General features: G+C 37.7%; 2 protein-coding genes across 5 annotated transcripts; both read right to left on the bottom strand.

Moving 5' to 3' along the window:
- Positions 1-7148: 7148 nt before the first annotated feature.
- LOC132169535 ((+)-neomenthol dehydrogenase-like) lies at positions 7149-11793 on the bottom strand. Its single transcript, XM_059580559.1, has 10 exons — positions 11593-11793; positions 11311-11361; positions 10516-10636; positions 10219-10303; positions 9796-9877; positions 9506-9612; positions 8457-8703; positions 8266-8334; positions 7632-7808; positions 7149-7496 (listed from the first exon to the last, which is right to left on the bottom strand). The coding sequence occupies exons 1-10, from the start codon at positions 11734-11736 to the stop codon at positions 7149-7151; spliced, it is 1431 nt and encodes a 476-aa protein (XP_059436542.1). The 5' UTR covers positions 11737-11793.
- Positions 11794-12368: 575 nt separating this feature from the next.
- On the bottom strand, positions 12369-19259 carry LOC132171801 (phosphomannomutase-like). Of its 4 annotated transcripts, XM_059583203.1 has the most exons (13): positions 18995-19259; positions 18829-18875; positions 15843-15929; positions 15606-15650; positions 15438-15504; positions 15020-15096; positions 14505-14540; positions 14095-14150; positions 13916-14015; positions 13693-13788; positions 13484-13573; positions 12981-13032; positions 12369-12611 (listed from the first exon to the last, which is right to left on the bottom strand). In XM_059583203.1, exons 2-13 carry the CDS (start codon positions 18829-18831, stop codon positions 12553-12555), a joined length of 768 nt encoding a protein of 255 aa, XP_059439186.1. In that variant the 5' UTR covers positions 18832-18875; positions 18995-19259; the 3' UTR covers positions 12369-12552. The 4 variants fall into 4 exon arrangements, with proteins under 4 accessions (XP_059439186.1, XP_059439187.1, XP_059439184.1 ...); XM_059583204.1 differs by lacking the exon at positions 18829-18875 and having other exon boundaries at positions 19025-19199; XM_059583201.1 differs by lacking the exon at positions 18829-18875 and having other exon boundaries at positions 18995-19118.
- Between the last annotated feature and the right edge of the window lie 186 nt (positions 19260-19445).

The following is a 19445-nucleotide window of genomic DNA, read 5'->3' as shown; positions in this document are numbered from 1 at the left end:
TGTCTCTCTCGGGAGTTCACCCGTATGAGCATCCCGTCAATGGAGTCAATCTACTCCTTCTTTTATTTTATTTTGATTGTAATTTTGGGTAGCTTGATTATTGTTAGAGTTATTATTTTTGTTAGGAAATTAATCATATTTCCCAAGATCCGTGAGATGCAAAAATAAGAAGAATGCGGAATAACAAAGATTAGGCAATTACGCACGACACAAAGATTTAAGTGGTTCGGCTTAACAAGCCTACATCCACTGGCGGAGACGACCCGGAGAAAATTCACTATCAAAAGATGAAGTACAAAAATAGTAGAGAGAAAATCACTCAGATCCCAAAGCCCCAATACACCCAAATCTCACTATCACACAAGAGAGATTATTCCCAAAATAAAATACAAAACACAGATGTACAAACTCTTCTTTTGCTGGAACGGATGGCGGCTGATCTCTATTTTCTTCTCTCACTCTGCAATACCCTTTTTCTTCTAATCACTTGTTTCTGGCTTCCCCAAAAACCACCAAGAAGAAAACATTGTTGTTGCCCTTGTACCTCCTCTTAAATTCTCTCTTTTTCTCCTCTCTTCGGTGCTTCACGTTTTTGGCACACACAAATTCACCTTGTGCTTTGTTCCTTATATAGAAGCTCTAACTCTCCTTTTACATGTTGGTCTAGGACTTCTACTATAAGTCAAACAAGGAGTCCAATTACACATAGGAGAATGACTCCAAAACAAACTTGGACAAAAGTCTCCTAAACCCAAAAGGAGTAGAGAACTAGTGGGGCCCACGTGTGATGGGTGGCAAGTCACACCTAACAATCTCCACCTTGACTTGAATCCCATCAAGTCTACCAAAACGTGTCTCCTCCAGATGTCTCCGCCTCAGCCCTCAAGGGCAATCATACTTCACAAGTGTCCCTCAAGTCCAAGCGCCTCTTGAACTTGAGCATATGACCTGATTTAGACATAACACTATGCCTCCCTATCTGTCCGGTCGACCGTACAGCTTTATCCGATGACTCTTTCTTCTTGTAGACCCATCTGCACCCTTTAGCCTTCTTTCCCTTGGGTAATTCTACCGATTCCCAAGCTTTACCACTCCGTAGTGACTCCACCTCTTTCGGCATACTATCCTGAATAGACAACGGATCTCCACTACTAGCTTTTAGAGCAAAAAAAACCATATCGTCAAAGCCATACCTCTTTGTTGCTTTTTGATCACGTTTCTCTTTGCTTCTTGTTAAAGAATAAGACTTTTCCTGGTGCTGTAAGTCTCTTGAAGATTCTCTGTCATCACATTCATCCGTGAGTGAACACTGTTCATCAAGCTCCACCTCCACGAATTGTTTCTCTTTCTGAACTGTACTTTCAGAAAGCTCATCTAAGTTAACAAACCCAGACTTCTTTGGTTCCTGCTCTGTAACTTCAGGTTCTGAACTTGACCCATCCTTGTACATAGCACACTCATTAAAAGTCACATTCCGACTTCTAATGATCTTCCGATTTTGATCATCCCAAAATCGATAACCGAAGGCCTCATCTCCATATCCAATGAAGAAACACTTACTAGATTTACCATCTAGTTTACTCATAGCATCAGACTCAACATGGACATACGAAGCACAACCAAAAACTTTCAGATGTGAAAGATTTACCTCTTTTCCACTCCAGACTTCTTCCGGTAGTCTATGGCTCAGGGGAACGGAAGACCCCCTATTCATCAGATATGCAGCAGTGCTCACTGCATCAGCCCAGAAAGTCTTTGGTAACCCAGCATGCAACCTCATACTCCTAGCATGCTCATTGAGAGTCCTATTCATGCACTCAGCCACGTCATTCTGCTGCGGTGTTCCCGAGATAGTTTTCTCCATTTTAATCCCATTCACTGTGTAAAACTGTTTAAACCCCCTGTCTTCATATTCTCCTCCATTGTCTGATCTCAAACACTTGAGCTTCAAGCTCGTTTCAGTCTCAACCATGGCCTTCCATTTCTTAAAAGTCTCAAATACATCAGATTTACTTTTCAAGAAATAAACCCATACCTTCCTGCTTGAGTCATCAATAAATGTGATGTAATACCGCGAGCCTCCAAGAGATGCCACTGGTGCGGGACCCCATAAATCCGTGTGTACCAGCTCCAGCTTTCCAAGCTTAGGTGCTTTGCCAACTTCTGCGAAACTCACCTTCTTCTGCTTCCTTAGGATGCAACCTTCACACAAATCAGACTCAACTGACTTTAACCCCAGTAGTTTCCCTTTTGACATAAGTACCTTCATCTTTTTCTCACTCATGTGCCTAAGCCTTAGGTGCCATAGTTTTGAGTCAGCATCCGTATCTGTAACAGCAACTGTATCCTTGCTGTTCGTCGTCATATAGAGAGTATCCGTCTTATGACCACGAGCCAAAATCCTAGCTCCCTTGCTGACCTTCCACTTTCCACCGTGGAAATGAATTGAATGCCCTTCCTCATCAAGCTGTCCCACTGAAATCAGATTCTTTTTCAGCTCCGGAACATGCTTGACCTTCTGTAGCTTCCATACCGAGTCACTGTGAACTCTAATGCGAACATCGCCTAGGCCCACAACATCCAGCGCCGTTCCGTCAGCCAAATACACCTTCCCGAAATCTCCAGCAACATAGTTCTCGAGAATTTCACGGATCGCTGTCGTATGAAAAGATACTCCTGAGTCTAAGACCCAAGAATCAAGGGGACTGTCAACAGATAGAAGTAGGGCATCATATACTTCTTCTGTCACTACGTTTGCATAATCGTTCTCAGTCTCCTTCCGCAGTTCCCTGCAATTCTTCTTGTAGTGGCCAATCTTGCCACAGTTCCAACACTCAGGTTGTCGGTCGAATCTGAATTTGCTTCTCCCTTTTCTGGAATTTGATCTGCCTTGACCAGAGTTTCTATCTTGTCCTCTACCCTGAGTCTCGAGGTTTAAAGCAGCACCAGAACAAGAGGCTTCACCCGCATCTTTTCTGCGAACCTCTTCACTGAGAATCAAATCCCTGACATCTTTATAGCTTAGTTTACTCTTTCCTACAGAGTTACTCACAGCCATCCTCACTGCTTCCCAGCTATTTGGTAATGATCCCAAGACGATCAACGCACGAACCTCATCATCAAAATTAATTTTCACTGAGGACAATTGATTTATGATGGTGTTGAACTCATTGAGATGATGTGCCACCGAAGCTCCTTCCGCCATCTTTAGGTTGAACAATTTCTTCATCAGATGCACCTTGTTGTTAGCCAATGGCTTCTCATACATGCTTGACAAAGCCGTCATTAGACCTGCTGCGGTCCTCTCCTTTACAACGTTGTGTGCAACTGATTTTGACAGTGATAACCTGATAACTGCTAGGGCTTTACGATCAAGCAGAGCCCACTCGCTATCATCCATGTCGTCGGTTGTTCTTCCAAAAGAGGTTGATGAAGATCCTTCCCATAAAGAATATCTTCAATCTGTACCTTCCAAAATCCAAAATCTTTGCCGTCGAATTTCTCGATTCCCATCTTTCCTTCTTCACTTGCCATCGCTCTCACTCGAACCAACAGCTCTGATACCAGTTGTTAGGAAATTAATCCTATTTCCCAAGACCTGTGAGATGAGAAAAACAAGAAGAATGCGGAATAACAAAGATTAGGCAATCCAATCACACACGACACAAAGATTTAAGTGGTTCGGCTTAACAAACCTACATCCACTGGCGGAGACGACCCGGAGAACATTCACTATCAAAAGATGGAGTACAAAAATAGTAGAGAGAAAATCACTCAGATCCCAAAGCCCCAATACACCCAAATCTCACTATCACACAAGAAAGATTATTCCCAAAATAGAATACAAAAGACAGATGTACAAACTCTTCTTTTGCTGGAACGGATGGCGGCTGATCTCTATTTTCTTCTCTCACTCTGCAGCACCCTTTTTCTTCTAATCACTTGTTTTTGGCTCCTCCAAAAACCACCAAGAAGAAAACACCCTTGCTGCCCTTGTACCTCCTTCTCTCAAATTCTCTCTTTTTTCTCCTCTCTTTGGTGCTTCACGTTTTTTTGCACACACAAATTCACCTTGTGCTTTGTTCCTTATATAGAAGCTTAACTCTCCTTTTACATGTTGGTCTAGGACTTCTACTATAAGTCAAACAAGGAGTCCAATAACACATAGGAGAAGGACTCCAAAACAAACTTAGACAAAAGTCTCCTAAACCCAAAAGGAGTAGAGAACTAGTGGGGCCCACGTGTGATGGGTGGCAAGTCACACCTAACACCATCCACATCAAATAAAGCAATTAAACCAGGTTTCCTGATGGCCATTTCGCTCAAGATATTTTTCTGCAACACCAAATCCACAATATCACAATGCTTCCAACAAAAACTTAACAAACTAGCTCCTCTAAAACTTTCTGAGAAATTAAATCTCCATTTACAATATCCCTAAAGGTCTCGAAGTACATTACAATCTATCTACAACCCATTTGAGCTACAATCCCAAAGGTCTATCTTTCCATCATTGTGGATGGTAATTTTATACTGAACCATAGAAGAAAACAAATCAAATGCACAGCCGAGTTTGGCAGCAAGCACCTAATGCTCGGACTGGAATTCGAAGTGGAATTCCAAATCTGGTTTGGTTTCTGGACTCAGGCCTTACTCATTAAACCCAGAATAACAATTCCACAGCAAAACCCAGACTTCCAAATCCCACAGAATTGGAATTCCAAACCGAAGAAAACAAAAGAGAGAGAGAGAAAGAAAACATTTGCATTCAGTTCAAAATAAATGGCAGATTCAAGTTCCAAGCTAAGAATTAGTAGTTACACAATCAAATAATCAAGTGAATAAACAAAATGGAAAATAGTTAACTTGCCTGCTTCAATAACTGAAACTTTAAGCTCAGAATTTGAAGCAGATCTTTAAGGGCGGAAGTGGGGAGTCCCGGGGGATTATATAAATTGTTGAAGGGGTAGCTTGAGAAGTGAGGGTCTTTGGGCAATTCGGGGCGTATTTTTTTTTTTTTTAATTAAAATAATAAAATAATAATAAATAAAAAATTATGCCCGGAGTGCTTCACTGTTGAAGCACGCTGGGCGTGCTGTTTATCTTTACCCGAGGGTCTTTAGATCTAGGGATTGGGAGCTTTGACAAGCTGCGAAACTACAGACTATCTTGGTGCTGTACAAGGATAAATCAGAGTCATCCACGTGTGACGGTTAAAGGTCAAGAAATTCCAGACGTCAGATCATTTATTACGAAGAGATTTCTCTCTCTTTTTCAAGGGCAAAGTGGGCTAGACATGGCATGAGGGAGGCATGGGGGAAGGATATGTTTTCAACATAGGTCCAAGATTCTTTCTTTAAATAAATGTAAAGTTATAGATTCGGTGTCTTCTCTATGATCTTTTGGGTCTAGGTTTTTTGTGAGTTAGTTTTAGATCTAGCTTGTAGATGTAGATTTAGATTTAGTTTCTAAACTTAGATTTGATCGTTTTCATCCGGCAAGGCTAGTCTTCTTAAGGATGTCTACGATATCCTTTTTTTATTCCTTTTGTCTTGGCCTTTGGATCAATGATGTGAATTGTCTCCTAATCTTTGGGCCGATGAATAGTAGATCGGTGTGAGGGTTTATCTCTTACGGCTGAATTTTTAGTTTTTTTATTTTGACCTTTTGTTTTTTTATTATTTTTTTTTTTTGTATATGGGCTACTCATGTTCTAGATCTAGTCTGTTCAGAGCAGATCTAGTACATGAGTTAGCAGAAGCTTGAAGTTCTAGATAGCACTTGATTATAAGAATTTTCTGAATAATATCTATGACTTTGTCACCTCATAGCATTTGGCTATGATAAATTCTTATTGGTATCTATAACTTCGTAATCTTATAGCATTTGGCTTTGATTTTTCAGAGTTTTATGCTCTTAATTTGTTATCAATGCAATTTGCAGATAAAATACAACCATATAATTAAAAATACTACAAAACAAAATCTAAATAAAAAATAATAATAATTTCCATTTCTTGGGAGAGCATTTGATCATTTAGATGTAATATTTTTACCTCTTGTGTCTACCATTGTTTTGTGCCAACATCCGATTTTCTTCCAACTATATAATTAATATCTGTTGTCAAACTTTCTTTATCAAGTTAAGATATTAAAGATATAATATCAATTCCAAGGTGACTTACCAACTCATTCACCATTATTTTAAATAATTCATTTCTATGGCCACTCAATATCATGGTAAATCAATTTAGATACTCACATGCTTGAAGGTGTGGATGAGTTTGAGCTTATTGGAACATTATTTAAATGATTAAATTCATAATTTTTTTTATTAATTTAAAATTTTAAAATAATTAGTAAATCAAAACAAAGGCTATGATATCAAATTTTGTCTTTGGAATTCATTTCTCAATTCAATTAAATATTCTATATGTCGAGACTCGGCGATAATTAATTTAAACTCACTTGTGTGAGAGAGCGTTAGAATATTAATTAAATGATTAAATTTATCATTTAGAATAATTGATAATTTAAAGCCCACCCCACACTAGATTTTGTAATCCCTTTGGAAGATGAAGTTTGGACGAGTGTAGAAGGCAGCCAAAATGTTTTTGGACCAGATAGAGTAACGAACAAGAGGAGGAAATTGAGCAGCACTTTCTCCCCCATTAACTTGTGCTTGGACTTTTGAAGGAAATTTCTCACCATCTAGATCGACTTGACTAGTTATTCTTCACCAAGTACTATTCAAATGACCTCACTCTGAGGGTGGGGTCGTTTGAACAATGTTTTACTCTTTAAACGACTCTTCCTTCTGAGAGGGGTCATTTTACAATTAAAATGACTACTGATGGACCCTATTCCAAAACATCTCTAAATCATTATTTTTTTTTTAGTGAAGGGCCTCTTGTACTATTTTCAAGATTGTTGAAATGGAGATTCTACTAAGATTCTCAGCATAAAATACATGACATTAACGTTGTACATTGGCTTGAAAATAGCTTATTGCATTGAGAACCAAGACAGAAAAGTAGAGTACAAAGGAAAAAGAGCATGTTCATTCAAGTATCCATGTGGTATTTATTCTCTTAATGAGAAATTAAAGAAATATACGATCTTTAATCAAAAGTTGACACTTTTTTCTGTTCAAAGAATACGCCAAAGGACCATCGTTAGCAGCGTTAGCTTTACAGCACTTTCAGCACCTTCATCACTAGTCAAGAAGCCAGTGTTGAGGTTTATATCTGTCTTGACATTGCCAGGACAGACGTAATTGAGATGAAAAGATGGATATTTCTTGGCCACGATTCTTGTATAGGCATTTGGAGCCGCTTTTGAAACTTTGTAGGCAGGCAAAAAACTAGGCCAGCATTTCGTTTTCAAGGAACCCTCTTTAAAATCTTTTAGAAATTCACTCAATACCTCATCCACTCTTTCTTCTGTTAGGCTTTCAGCATCACCAAACACTCCTTTAGCACATTCATTTGATATGTTCTAAAACACAGAACAAGAAAACTTGTGTTTGATTGAAGGGAAAATGAATCACAGTTTAATTTGAAAATAAAAACTCTGCATGAATCTTGATAGAAAGTATACAAGAGGGATCTTATATTTGTACTAGTTTTATACATGTAGCTTCCCCCAGAAAGAGGAAACATTAACAATCCTTGGTGAATTGTACAAATGCAGGTGGGGAACAAGTGCTTCAACCATTCTTCTGCAGCCATAGTAGTTTGTCCTCACGCAATCTTCAGCTAACTCATAAGTGTGAGTCATTATTTTCTCCCAATCGATTGTGGCACCTTCCTGCATTAATAATTGTAGAAAGAAATGTTGAGAACTAATCTCACATTGTCTGTGAACAAGATCTTGTGCATGTCTATAAGGAATGGGCAACCCTTTTTATAAAACCGGTTTATGAGATGAGTTAGGCCCACAAATTTCTTCATGGTATCAGAGCCTATCAAAGGACGAATGGAGCCCACACTACTTATCCCGTGACAAAGACCAAGAAAAATACCGATCTGCCCACATTGCTTGTGGACAAGACCTTAGGCATGTTTATAAAGAATAAACAACCTTCTCTTATAGAGCCGATTTTATAAGATGAGTTATGCCAATGAATTTCTTCAAGAAAATGGTAGACAGATAATGGTTTGTGATGGGTGATTATGTCCAAGAGCAGAGCACTCGTCTTTTTGTTTTTTTTTTTTTTAGGCGAAGGAAAGAAGAAATAAAAACAAAGGATACTTGGAAAACTTGCCTTACCACCACCCATAGCTGCAAAAGCATCACCATCTATTATACATCCAGAAATCCCGGCGTTGTTGACCTGCATATATAGAATTTAATGGGTTTGTCATCATTAGAACAATAATAATAATAATAATAATAATAAAGCAACAGAAAACAGAGGAATGAAAAGATTTTTAGTGAGTTGACTTTGAATCGTACCAATATATCAAGCTTCCCATATTTGGTTTTGATGAAATTTGCGAGAGAAGCAATACTACCAGGGTCAGCCACATCAAGCTGATGAAATACCACATACTCAGATAGCCCTGATTCTTTGAGCTTTTCAACAGCTTCAATGCCCCTTTTCTCATCTCTAGCAGTTAGCACCGTCACGACCCCATTTGAGGCCAGTTGCCTGCATATTCCAAACCCAATCCCCTTATTTGACCCTGTCACAACTACATACCTGAAAAAAACAAACAAAAAAAAAGATGGTCCCAAAATTTTTAAAACGAATAAAGAGAGAGAGAGGGTATAAATAACAGCATGAAAGAAGAAGCAAACCACCTCTTTGTTGCTTCTGCCATTGATGATGGAAAGTTGGGAGAGTGTGATAAGTGAAAGCACTATTAAAGAAGAAGAGTTATGCATTGAGGGTGGCTTGAGTTCTATGGAGTCTTGAATTATTGATTCAAAACAAAAAAAGAGCTACCATACACGATGCTTTTACAAAATTGGTTAAAGCCCACGCATACTTGATAACAGAAACACATGATTAATGTAACCTTCATAGTCCACTTGTGAGAAGTTCAATCTAAAAAATGTTCCCTAAATATAAGCTTATAGCCACCTAGATGCAGTATTATGCATATAGCAAACAAAGCTATATATATATATATATATATATATATATATATATATATATGAAAATGCCAAGCAACATCACCAGAATGAAACTGACAGAGACATGTGGAATGATTTATGAACCTAAGTTTTGTAGAATGTGATTTGTTTAATGCGAAGTTTTAATTTATGAACTAAGTAATTGCTTGCATAGGGTAGTATTAAATCCAATATACTCCTAAGAAGCACCATGGACCAACAAGGAACACAGGTAAAATACCATGTGTAAAGCGGGAAGGTGGATAGTATTATCAGCTTCCCTTACCAGAAAAGGCAGATGTGCAGATAAATGTTCACACTACAGACCTTCACAGTTTTGAAATGGAATGAATCGCTCCTTGCAAAATCAAACTAAGATGGAATACCTGGTATTGCGGCAGTTTCTTGTAGACTGCAAGAAATACCCACAGGCATCATCAACCATCACTTTATACGTTTTCCATTGTGCTTTTGCCCTTTCTGTAACCAGCCACTATTTCAAAATGCGCAAGATCAATTTACCCATTGTTATAAGCAAGAAATAATTCTATAGCTGAAAGATAAGTGACTTTAAAAAGTAAACTTGACATATTTGACATGATATATGTTATCTACTCTCCTTTGGAGTTGGGTGAGAGGCTACAAAATTGTAGGTGAAAAAATAAAAGATATGGACCTTGTCAGCCTCGGCTATAGTTGCTGGCAAAGCAATGCCCTTGGACTTTGCCCATGTTCGAGCTCCTTCACCAACCAAGAAGCTGTGCAACATGGTATTATTTTTGCAGGAGTGAGTTTGAAGTAAAAGAAAAAATAAAAAGAAAAGAATTCAGAAGTTGAAATTACTCCTCATGTTAGTAGAACATAACTAATTTTCATCAGAGTTGAACTTTTGTTCTTCTGATTAAATCATCTGCCATCAAACTATTAGCAAACTGATGTATCCCCAAGTGAAAAAGTGACTATTTCATGAAGATTGATAATACATTCGGGGATATAGACATCTAGAAATGGACCGTAAAACAGCTTTATGAAAGGGAAGAGCCATAGTGACATAGTCCTCCAATAGGTTAAAAGAGAAGAAAGGTAGAGCAATCATTACATGGGAGGTATTCGACCCAACAAAGAAGATCCCATAATTTGATCCTTGGCCAATAAAGTAGCAATCTGGATGGCATTTCGAATGCCTGGTCTACAACATACGAAACAGACATTAATAACTTCATTTTGTTTTCCATGTCACACGCGACATTCAGTAAATTTATGTTAAATGAAGATTGCAAGCTAAAATGTAAATCCCAATTTGTTAACAGAATCATATAAACCAAAGAAATTGCTGATGACACGTAATGTAATTGGTTAACTCAATAAAATATCCAATGCATAGCATTATGAATACCTGGCAATGCCCCAACGGCCCCAAATGCTCCAGAATCACCATCCATAATACTGGCATCACATTCCACATGACCATCTTCTGTCAAATTGGAGCCTCGACCCGCATTTGTGCTAGGATCATCCTTCAATGAAATAGTGGTATCATTAAAACTCGTTAAACATGATATAACAGATCTACATGAAAGCTTACACAGCATCAAATGGTTCTCCTCTTGGTATAAAACGAAAAGCCTCTAATCCTTCGTAAAAGAAAATAGAGAGGCAATATCAAATCATCTTGGAATCCAAAATCAGCAAACCAAATTAGAAAATTGATTAACCTACGGTAAGACTGGCCTATATTGCTTTCCTGCTAAACTTCCACTCACTTGCTATTTGAGGACCACATGTTTTGTAACTTCAAAAAGGAAATTCCATTCTACAACTTACTATATTATACCGAGTAGATTTAAAATTCTCCAAAAATTCTAAAGACAAAAGATACTTCTGAGGAACCAAAGATCCTCTCAAATTCAGAGATCACACAATGAATTCCCATACTTGACATAACCTGCTCTGTGTTAACTGCCAAAATAATTCTTTCCCCAAGTATAAGCGGAAAAGCCTCTCGAAAATTGGTTATGCTTACATATTGACACTCCAACATTCCGAGATATAATATGAATCAAGAACAATTACATCCTAAGCATGATAACATCAGCATTATACAATAAACACGCAGCCAAATAGATAAACAAATGAACAAACGGATACATATATACATACATACAGCGTGTGTGGAAAAAAGAAACTATACCTCTAACACTTGAATAGCTGCAGAAACAGCATCTAAGCAACTGCCGGAGCCCTGAACCAAATAGACCAAAACACGTCAAGCATATATTTATAGCGCAATCAAATTCCTAGCTTTCAAATATTTTCAATTAAAGACACGATCATCGTCCTCATCAAAACCAAACATTTCTCTGAAATATGCATGTTTTACTTCAGACGAAGCATTCAAAAAATACACTTACAAAAAAAATGGAAAGTGCAATGTGTGTGTGTGTGAGAGAGAGAGAGAGAGAGAGGGAGAGACCTTGCGAAGAACTAAAGCAGCGGCGAGGCACGCGCGTTTCATAGCGGACCTGAGGGATTTCTCGTTGGAAGGCGCGTGATAAGCCGTGCCTACGTGTACTACTACGAAGAATCTAGGGCTTTGATCCTCTGCCTCGCAAGCCATGGATATCTATTGTCGATAGAGAGCGAGAGAGAGAGAGTATGTATCAATGTATCAGTGAGGAAGGTTCGTTTCGTACCTTACCGTTCCAAGTAATTTCTTAGATGAAGAAAAACGACGTTTAAATGAAATATGAACGACAACTATAACGTTGGAGGAAAAGGGAAAACCATTTTAAAACGGCGTTGTTCTTTTGGGTTCCAGAGTAATAGAATGCCGTTTAAATGAAGAAAAAACGAGCGTCGTTGCTGAGGAAAAACCCCTAAAGAACAATGAGAAGCTGCTTTCTAGAGGAAGAAAAACAAGATCTAAAAAGGCTAATTAGTAATTACCAAAAAGAAAAACAAGATCTAAAAACAACGATTAACAATACCAAACTCAGTAATTGCTCAGATAAATTTAAAGGATAATGAAGAACAATGTGTCCATTTTATTTTATTTTTTAATGGACACATTGAGGTTTTTAATTTATATATATTTTATATCAAGGTTTTTATATTTTATTTCACTGAAGCCCAGAGAAGTTGAAGGATCTCCCACTAGTTTTTGGAAATGATTTTTAAAAGAAAAGAAAAAAAAAAAAAGCCAATATATTGGGGAGATTGAATGAACCCCATATGCCAAACGGAATGTACTGAGTGAATGAATAAGAAACAATGTTATTGCTTATCAGATAAAAGCATGCATGCAGATATCATAGTTCAAGAATGAATTACAGTACTTCTTTTACAAAGAAATGAATCCTTCGCCTAGCTTGATTATTCATACATGTAAATTACAAATGGCATAAATTTGGAAAATCAAAAAGTTGCCCAATGCTCAGGGGTTTGCAAGGAACAGAGCTTTACACTGCTCCATTGTATCTTCAGGACTTGTAACTGAGAAAGAAAAAAACATACAGTCAATAACAATATGATAGTACAAATAGAAACAACTGAGCTTTGGATTCTCAGCAATCATGAATCAACCCGTTCTAATTCACCGCATTTGGAGTGAATCCATATTTGTGTGCTAGGCACTTGAAACAAATTTTTGACATTTTCTATGTAAGATAAATCTTAAGACTTTTGGAAATAATGTCATCTTACATCCTCTATTGTCAATCTTGGTGTCACCACCACTTACTCCTGTAATTAGTCCACATATGATGGGATTGTGCATTTAGATGCTACTAAAAGGCAAAAATGGACGATTTTTCACTTCCAAAGGAGCCTGTTTATGAGTTGAAATCTAGATGTATATCTCACCTGTGTGACCGACAGTTCGTTCTGATTCATAAATTTCATGGTCGTTCCCACCCTGCTCAAACAAAAAACCAAAACTCTTCCATTAATATGAACAAAGGAAGAATAAAGTGAAGCACGGTAAATAATATAGCTATGAAAACACTACCGGTCGATTTCAAGGCTAAAATTGTAGGTGGCCAAGTACATGCAGCAAAATATATATATCTAAATGCCAAAAAGAGTTGATCGACCAAAATTTAAGGGCTAAAGTATGAAAATACCACCAAGTTTCATAATAAGATTATCAACATTTTGAATTACAGGATTTCTGTATATGTAAAAATAATAAATAAAATGCGTGAACTCCTATGTCATGCAGGATGTATATCTACATCTCTCTTATGAGAGACTAAGGAGTAATTTGTCCAATATAACAGGATCGAACCATAACTCCATATTGAAAAGCAACAAAATCACTTATCAGAATAACCAAAAGAGATAAATGATGAGACTAAAGGGCTAACCTTGTAAGTTTTGTCACCAAAGAAATGGATCTCATGAAAATCATCCAGGTATCTCAAGCAGTATGTCTTGTCCCAACCTTGAGGGAAAACCTGTTACAAGAATTATGCACCTAAATTAGATTCAATGGCACTTGCCTTCTGATTTACTGCCAAATCAAGACTCATCACAACATAATGAAGATAAAGTATAATCTTTAAGTACAACTCACATCAAAACTTATTTGCCCTCCTATTGAAAATGTCAGGTTAAGGTGAGCAAACTTCTCACGAAGCACAGAAACCATTTTCGGGCGAATGTTGAGAACCTGAAACATCATTTTCATGTGTTTTTCCACATTGCATACCCAAAAGCATGAAAGTTATTCTATGATAACAGAATAATTTAGAATTTGATATTTTGGGCGGAAACGAAAAGAACCAAAGATTCTTTACCTTGTCATACTTTTCAAATTCATCCCTTTCTTCTTGGCTGCAGTTTCTCCCAATTGGTGATACATTGATCATGCCACTTCGGAACTCTATAAATGTTCCCCTAAAAACATATATAAAAAGGAAATCTTACCAAGCTTAAAATACACACACGAACATATTTAGGCTTTCATAACACTAACCTTTTTATAGGGATATCCAAGTCAGCAATATAATGGAGTGTAAAATTGATAAATTCCTGCACATTTTCAATCCATCGGGACAAGGAATTGATAAATATGGTATGCTAGAAAATGTTTTGTACAGAGTTTTAGTCTACCATACAACTCTATAACCTACACCCATAGCCATTCTCACTATCCATTATTACTATAGGCTTGCAGAACAACAACTAATAAGATGCTTCTAGTCATTGTTGATGAGTTCTTTGCATGCAAGCAAGCATGTATGGGAGAAATTAACTGTTCTAGTCCCTGAAAATGTAAGGACAAGTGCAAGAGACCCATCCTAGGTATCCTAAGAGTATAAAACATTGGGCATTTTCCAATAAGAAACTGAACAGTTCGTTTATTTAACACAGGAAGGTCATTACCTTGAGTTTCTCTTCTCCAAGAAATGTCTTTAAGCTCTGGACAAATGAAGAAACAAAACCCATCAAGGTAATATATATCAAACTAAGAAACAAGGATGCAAAAGATAATAAAGTTTTGTTACAACTCCCAAGGAAACAATTTATAGTTGGCAAGCACCTTAAAGGCCAAAACCAACCCAAAGGCATTTTCAAACTTAGGTAATGTGTAATAACAAAATGACCAGGAGGTGATACATAATTGTCCAGAATAACAAACACTTCCATGGGGGATGTACACAGTGGGTCAGCAAAGGACTCTTTTTCTCTGAGCAAATTACAAGTCAAAGGGAAGGGTTAAAGGTCAGCAAAGGACTAGTATACAAGCATCAATTGCTTTTTGAAGTTTAGCATACCAAGTTAAATAAAACAATCTTGACACTTCTAGCTCAAGTCTCTTGTGGATATCTAAATTTATAAACATCAGTTACAAATGTTACTGCATTCTTTGTATTCTGGGTTTATGCTGTAAACAGTACCTGGGTGTCAATAAGCTTCCCATCTTTATGAGCCACAAGACCATTCTCAGAAAATACATAATCGTAGTCATCAATAACTGCAAAGAGAAAAGAGACACTTAATAGTATAGTCATGTACATATGAAAAATTGTGAAGTAGACAACTGCGTTTGGCCCTGATTTTGAGAACTATTGAAAACCAATCAGATAATGCTTATAAAGGTTAGACTTGAAACTCATTTATAATCCATAGAAAAGATAATGTTTGATTGTCAAGGTTCATGACAAATATTCACATGAAAAATACATTTGAAAGCTAAGAACCAAAGTATATTTTTAGATCATGTTGAAACAAATGGAATAATCAAACAGATTTTGGGTTCCTAGCTCATTTCACTTTCTCTTATGAGCCAATGACTAAGAGCTAGATAGAGCAAACCTGTCTTCCCAAGCTGCTCTGATATTTTAATAAGGTCAGATCCTCCCACGACTCCGACTGTCACAACCTGCAGCCAGAAATATCTCTCATCAAATGCCTTCTGAATGTTGGTAAAAGAGAATACAAGAAAGAGTCCCATAAAATCCCTTCTTATAGCTAAGCAATTACCTTCCGAAGCTCCCGCATGAATTCTAACAGCTTTGGAGTGGCCACCTAGCATTTGAGTGGAAAAAGTTGCATCAAAGACAATTTCAAGTGGATACATGGAAATGTTACTTTCATGCAATAAATCTAAGAAATAACAACTTGCTTACATATATCCTATGCTGCTGTGACCATAATAATATAAACAATACAATAGAACAAAATTAACAAACAAAATGAATCAGAGAAGAAAATCGGTACCTTTCTTGGAGCAGTAAGGGTCCCATCCACATCAAATAAAGCAATTAAACCAGGTTTCCTGATGGCCATTTCGCTCAAGATATTTTTCTGCAACACCAAATCCACAATATCACAATGCTTCCAACAAAAACCTAACAAACTAGCTCCTCTAAAACTTTCTGAGAAATTAAATCTCCATTTACAATATCCCAAAAGGTCTCGAAGTACATTACAATCTATCTACAACCCATTTGAGCTACAATCCCAAAGGTCTATCTTTCCATCATTGTAGATGGTAATTTTATTCTGAACCATCGAAGAAAACAAATCAAATGCGCAGCCGAGTTTGGCAGCAAGCACCTAAAGCTCGGACTGGAATTCGAAGTGGAATTCCAAATCTGGTTTGGTTTCTGAACTCAGGTCCTACTCATTAAACCCAGAATAACAATTCCACAGCAAAACCCAGACTTCCAAATCCCACAGAATTGGAATTCCAAACCGAAGAAAACAAAAAAGAGAGAGAAAAAGAAAACATTTGCATTCAGTTCAAAATAAATGGCAGATTCAAGATCCAAGCTAAGAATTCGTGGTTACACAATCAAATAATCAAGTGAATAAACAAAATGGAAAATAGTTAACTTGCCTGCTTCAATAAATGAAACTTTAAGCTCAGAATTTGAAGCAGATCTTTAAGGGCGGAAGTGGGGAGTCCCGGGGGTTTATATAAATTGTTGAAGGGGTAGCTTGAGAAGTGAGGGTCTTTAGATCTAGTGACTAGGAGCGATGACAAGCTGCGAAACTACATGCTATCTGGGTGCTGTACAAGGATATATTAGAGTTGTCACGTGTAATGGTCAAAGGTCAAGAAATTCCAGATGTCAAATCGTTTATTACGAAGAGATTTCTCTCTCTTTTTCAAGGGCAAAGTGAGCTAGACATGGCATGAGGGAGGCATGAGGGAAGGATATGTTTTCAACATAGGTCCAAGATTCTTTCTTTAAATAAATGTAAGGTTATAGATTCGGTGTCTTCTCTGTGATCTTTTGGGTCTAGGTTTTTTGTGAGTTAGTTTTAGATCTAGCTTGTAGATGTAGATTTAGATTTAGTCTCTAAACTTAGATTTGATCGTTTTCATCCGGCAAGGCTGGTCTTCTTAAGGATGTCTACGATATCCTTTTTTAATTCCTTTTGTCTTGGCCTTTCCGAATTTTTAGTTTTTTTATTTTGACCTTTTGTTTTTCTTTGTATATGGGCTACTCATGTTCTAGATCTAGTCTGTTCAGAACAGATCTGGTACATGGGTTAGCAGAAGTTTGAAGTTCTAGATAGCACCTGATTATAAGAATTTTCTTAATAATATCTATGACTTTGTCACCTTATAGCATTTGGCTATGATAAATTCTGATTGCTACCTATAACTTCGTAATCTTATAGCATTTGGCTATGATTTTTCAGAGTTTTATGCTCTGTGTTGTAAGAATTTTCTGCTCTTAATTTGTTATCAATGAAATCTGCAGATAAAATACAACTATATAATTAAAAGGGGAAACTTCACTAAGCCCTCCTGAACTTTCGGCCGATTTTGCAGACCCCTCCTGAACTTCCAAATCTTTCATTTTGGATCCCTAAACTTTCATTTTCTCTCACTTTGGATCCCTCAGTTAGTTTTCAACGTTAAAGTCAAACTGTCTGACTTTTTATGCCCATTATACCCCTACCCAGCCCACTTGAAATTTCGAAAATGCCCAAAACTACAGCACCTACCCCAGCCCAAAACGACACCATTTTGATATTAATTTTTTAAAAAAAAAAAAAAAAAAAAGAGGAAAAATGGGAGAGAAAAATTGTGGTGGCCTTGGCCAAAATGGGGTGGCCGGACCACCCCATTTTTGGCCAAGGGGGTGGCTCCGGCCCAGGGGGTGGCTGGAGGGCCGATCTGGGGGTGGTCGAACCACCCCCATGGCCAAGGGGGTGGTCCGGCCACCCCCTTGTTAAAAAAAAAGGTCGCGCATTGAGGGTGGGACCACCCCCAGGGCTGTATTTTCACCCATTCTCGGAGGGGTGGTCAAAACCACCCCAACCCTTGGGGCTGGTCCGCCACCCCCAATACTCGATACCCTGCTTTTTTTTTTTTGCCAAGGGGGTGGTCCGACCACCCCCAGATTGGCCAGGGGGTGGCTCCTAATCTAAGTGGTCTTGTAATTTGAATATTTTTGTTATTAACTATTAAGAATATTGGTTGTTAGAATTTAAACATTTAACTGGAGAATTTGACACAATTCTAAGCTCAATTCATCATTGTATTTAAGTACCAATGATTAGAAAAAGAAGAAAAAATAGAAAAAAGTACCCGTTCATTACACGGTGCAAAAAAAAAAAAAAAAATTCTAAGCTCAATTCATCATTGTATTTAAGTACTAATGATTAGAAAAAGAAGAAAAAATAGAAAAAAGTACCCGTTCATTACACGATGCAAAAAAAAAAAAACTTAAGAAAAAAATTTTTTAGTTTAGCGGCCCCTTCAATATGAAAAGGCTGGCTCCGCCACTGAGTAACAAAAGAGATCCAGACCCAAGTAGGGGTATAAATGAGCCAAGCCTGAGAAGCTTCTCTTATTTGGGCTCGGCTCGTTTAAATTTTACTCTAACTCGAGCGGAGCTCGAGGATGAGCCAACAAATCAAGCTCGAGCTTGAAATCATAATAAGTCGAGCAAAGCCAATTATTTAAACAAATACCAATTCGAACTTAATTAGAGTTGCTCCTCGAGCCGAGCCCGAGCTCACTCATGAGGGCTTTCCCTTACTTAACACCCCTAAACCCAAGGCAACAGATTCTCGAGCTTGAAACAAACAAAACCCAAATCATACGAAACAGAAAAATACAAAAACATTCAACTAAACATCCTAAACAGACTGTACAAAACCTAATGCCGCGTTTGGATTCCGAGAAAACGGAAGAAAATATAATTAAATATAAACACCAAGAGAAACAAAGAAAGCGAGGTACCATTTTCGCTTTTTTCGTGCAGAAGAGTTTTGGATCTGAAGACCAGACTGCTCCCAAAGGTCACATTATATTGTATGAAATCAATTCAACCCAATAATATATATATAGAAAGAAGAGAGAGAGAGTATATATATATACATACAGTTTGAAAGAAAAGAGAGAGTACCAGAGATGCTCAAGAGAGGGAGAGAGCTACCGGGGAGAGAGGTGCGCCAGATCGGAGGAGTGGCGGCCGGATCAGAGAGAGGGAGCCGCCGGAGGTGAAAGGGAGAGCTGCCGGAGAGAGAGGGAGCTGCTGGGGAGAGGGAGCCGCCAGAGGTGAGAAAGAGAGCTTCCGTAGGGAGAGGGACCCCCGCCGGTGGTGAGTGAGGACGTGCTACAGTACATGTCCCACGGATTGGGGTCGTTTTACTTTTGAGGTTGCAACAATGCACGTCCCCTATTTTTTAGAGGGATCATTTTGTTATTAAAATGACCCTGATTGGAACGTTTTGTTAAAAAATCTCATTAAGAAAGTGGAATATTATGGGTATTAATTATTTTACTAACATAAGCTTATTAAATTGATGTGTAACTCATTTATTGATACTCGTTACATTTCTCTTAATTAATTGTTT

The sequence above is a fragment of the Corylus avellana genome, chromosome ca2 (assembly GCF_901000735.1).
Source record: "Corylus avellana chromosome ca2, CavTom2PMs-1.0".
Taxonomy (NCBI): domain Eukaryota; kingdom Viridiplantae; phylum Streptophyta; class Magnoliopsida; order Fagales; family Betulaceae; genus Corylus; species Corylus avellana.
The sequence above is the reverse complement of the archived record's forward strand: the minus strand, read 5'-3'. Positions and strand labels throughout refer to the sequence as shown.

Excerpts from the sequence above, each read along its gene's own strand:
- LOC132171801 (XM_059583203.1), bottom strand. Across the intron at positions 14,151-14,504 it reads TTGGAGAAGAGAAACTCAAG|GAATTTATCAATTTTACACT; the intron begins GTAATGACCTTC and ends GAAAATGTGCAG. Across the intron at positions 13,789-13,915 it reads AATTTGAAAAGTATGACAAG|GTTCTCAACATTCGCCCGAA; the intron begins GTAAAGAATCTT and ends ATGATGTTTCAG.
- LOC132169535 (XM_059580559.1), bottom strand. The coding sequence starts at position 11,736 with ATGGCTTGCGAGGCAGAGGATCAAAGCCCTAGATTCTTCGTAGTAGTA. Across the intron at positions 8,335-8,456 it reads ATGGGAAGCTTGATATATTG|GTCAACAACGCCGGGATTTC; the intron begins GTACGATTCAAA and ends CTATATATGCAG. Across the intron at positions 7,497-7,631 it reads CTTTCTGGGGGAAGCTACAT|AACATATCAAATGAATGTGC; the intron begins GTATAAAACTAG and ends TCTGTGTTTTAG.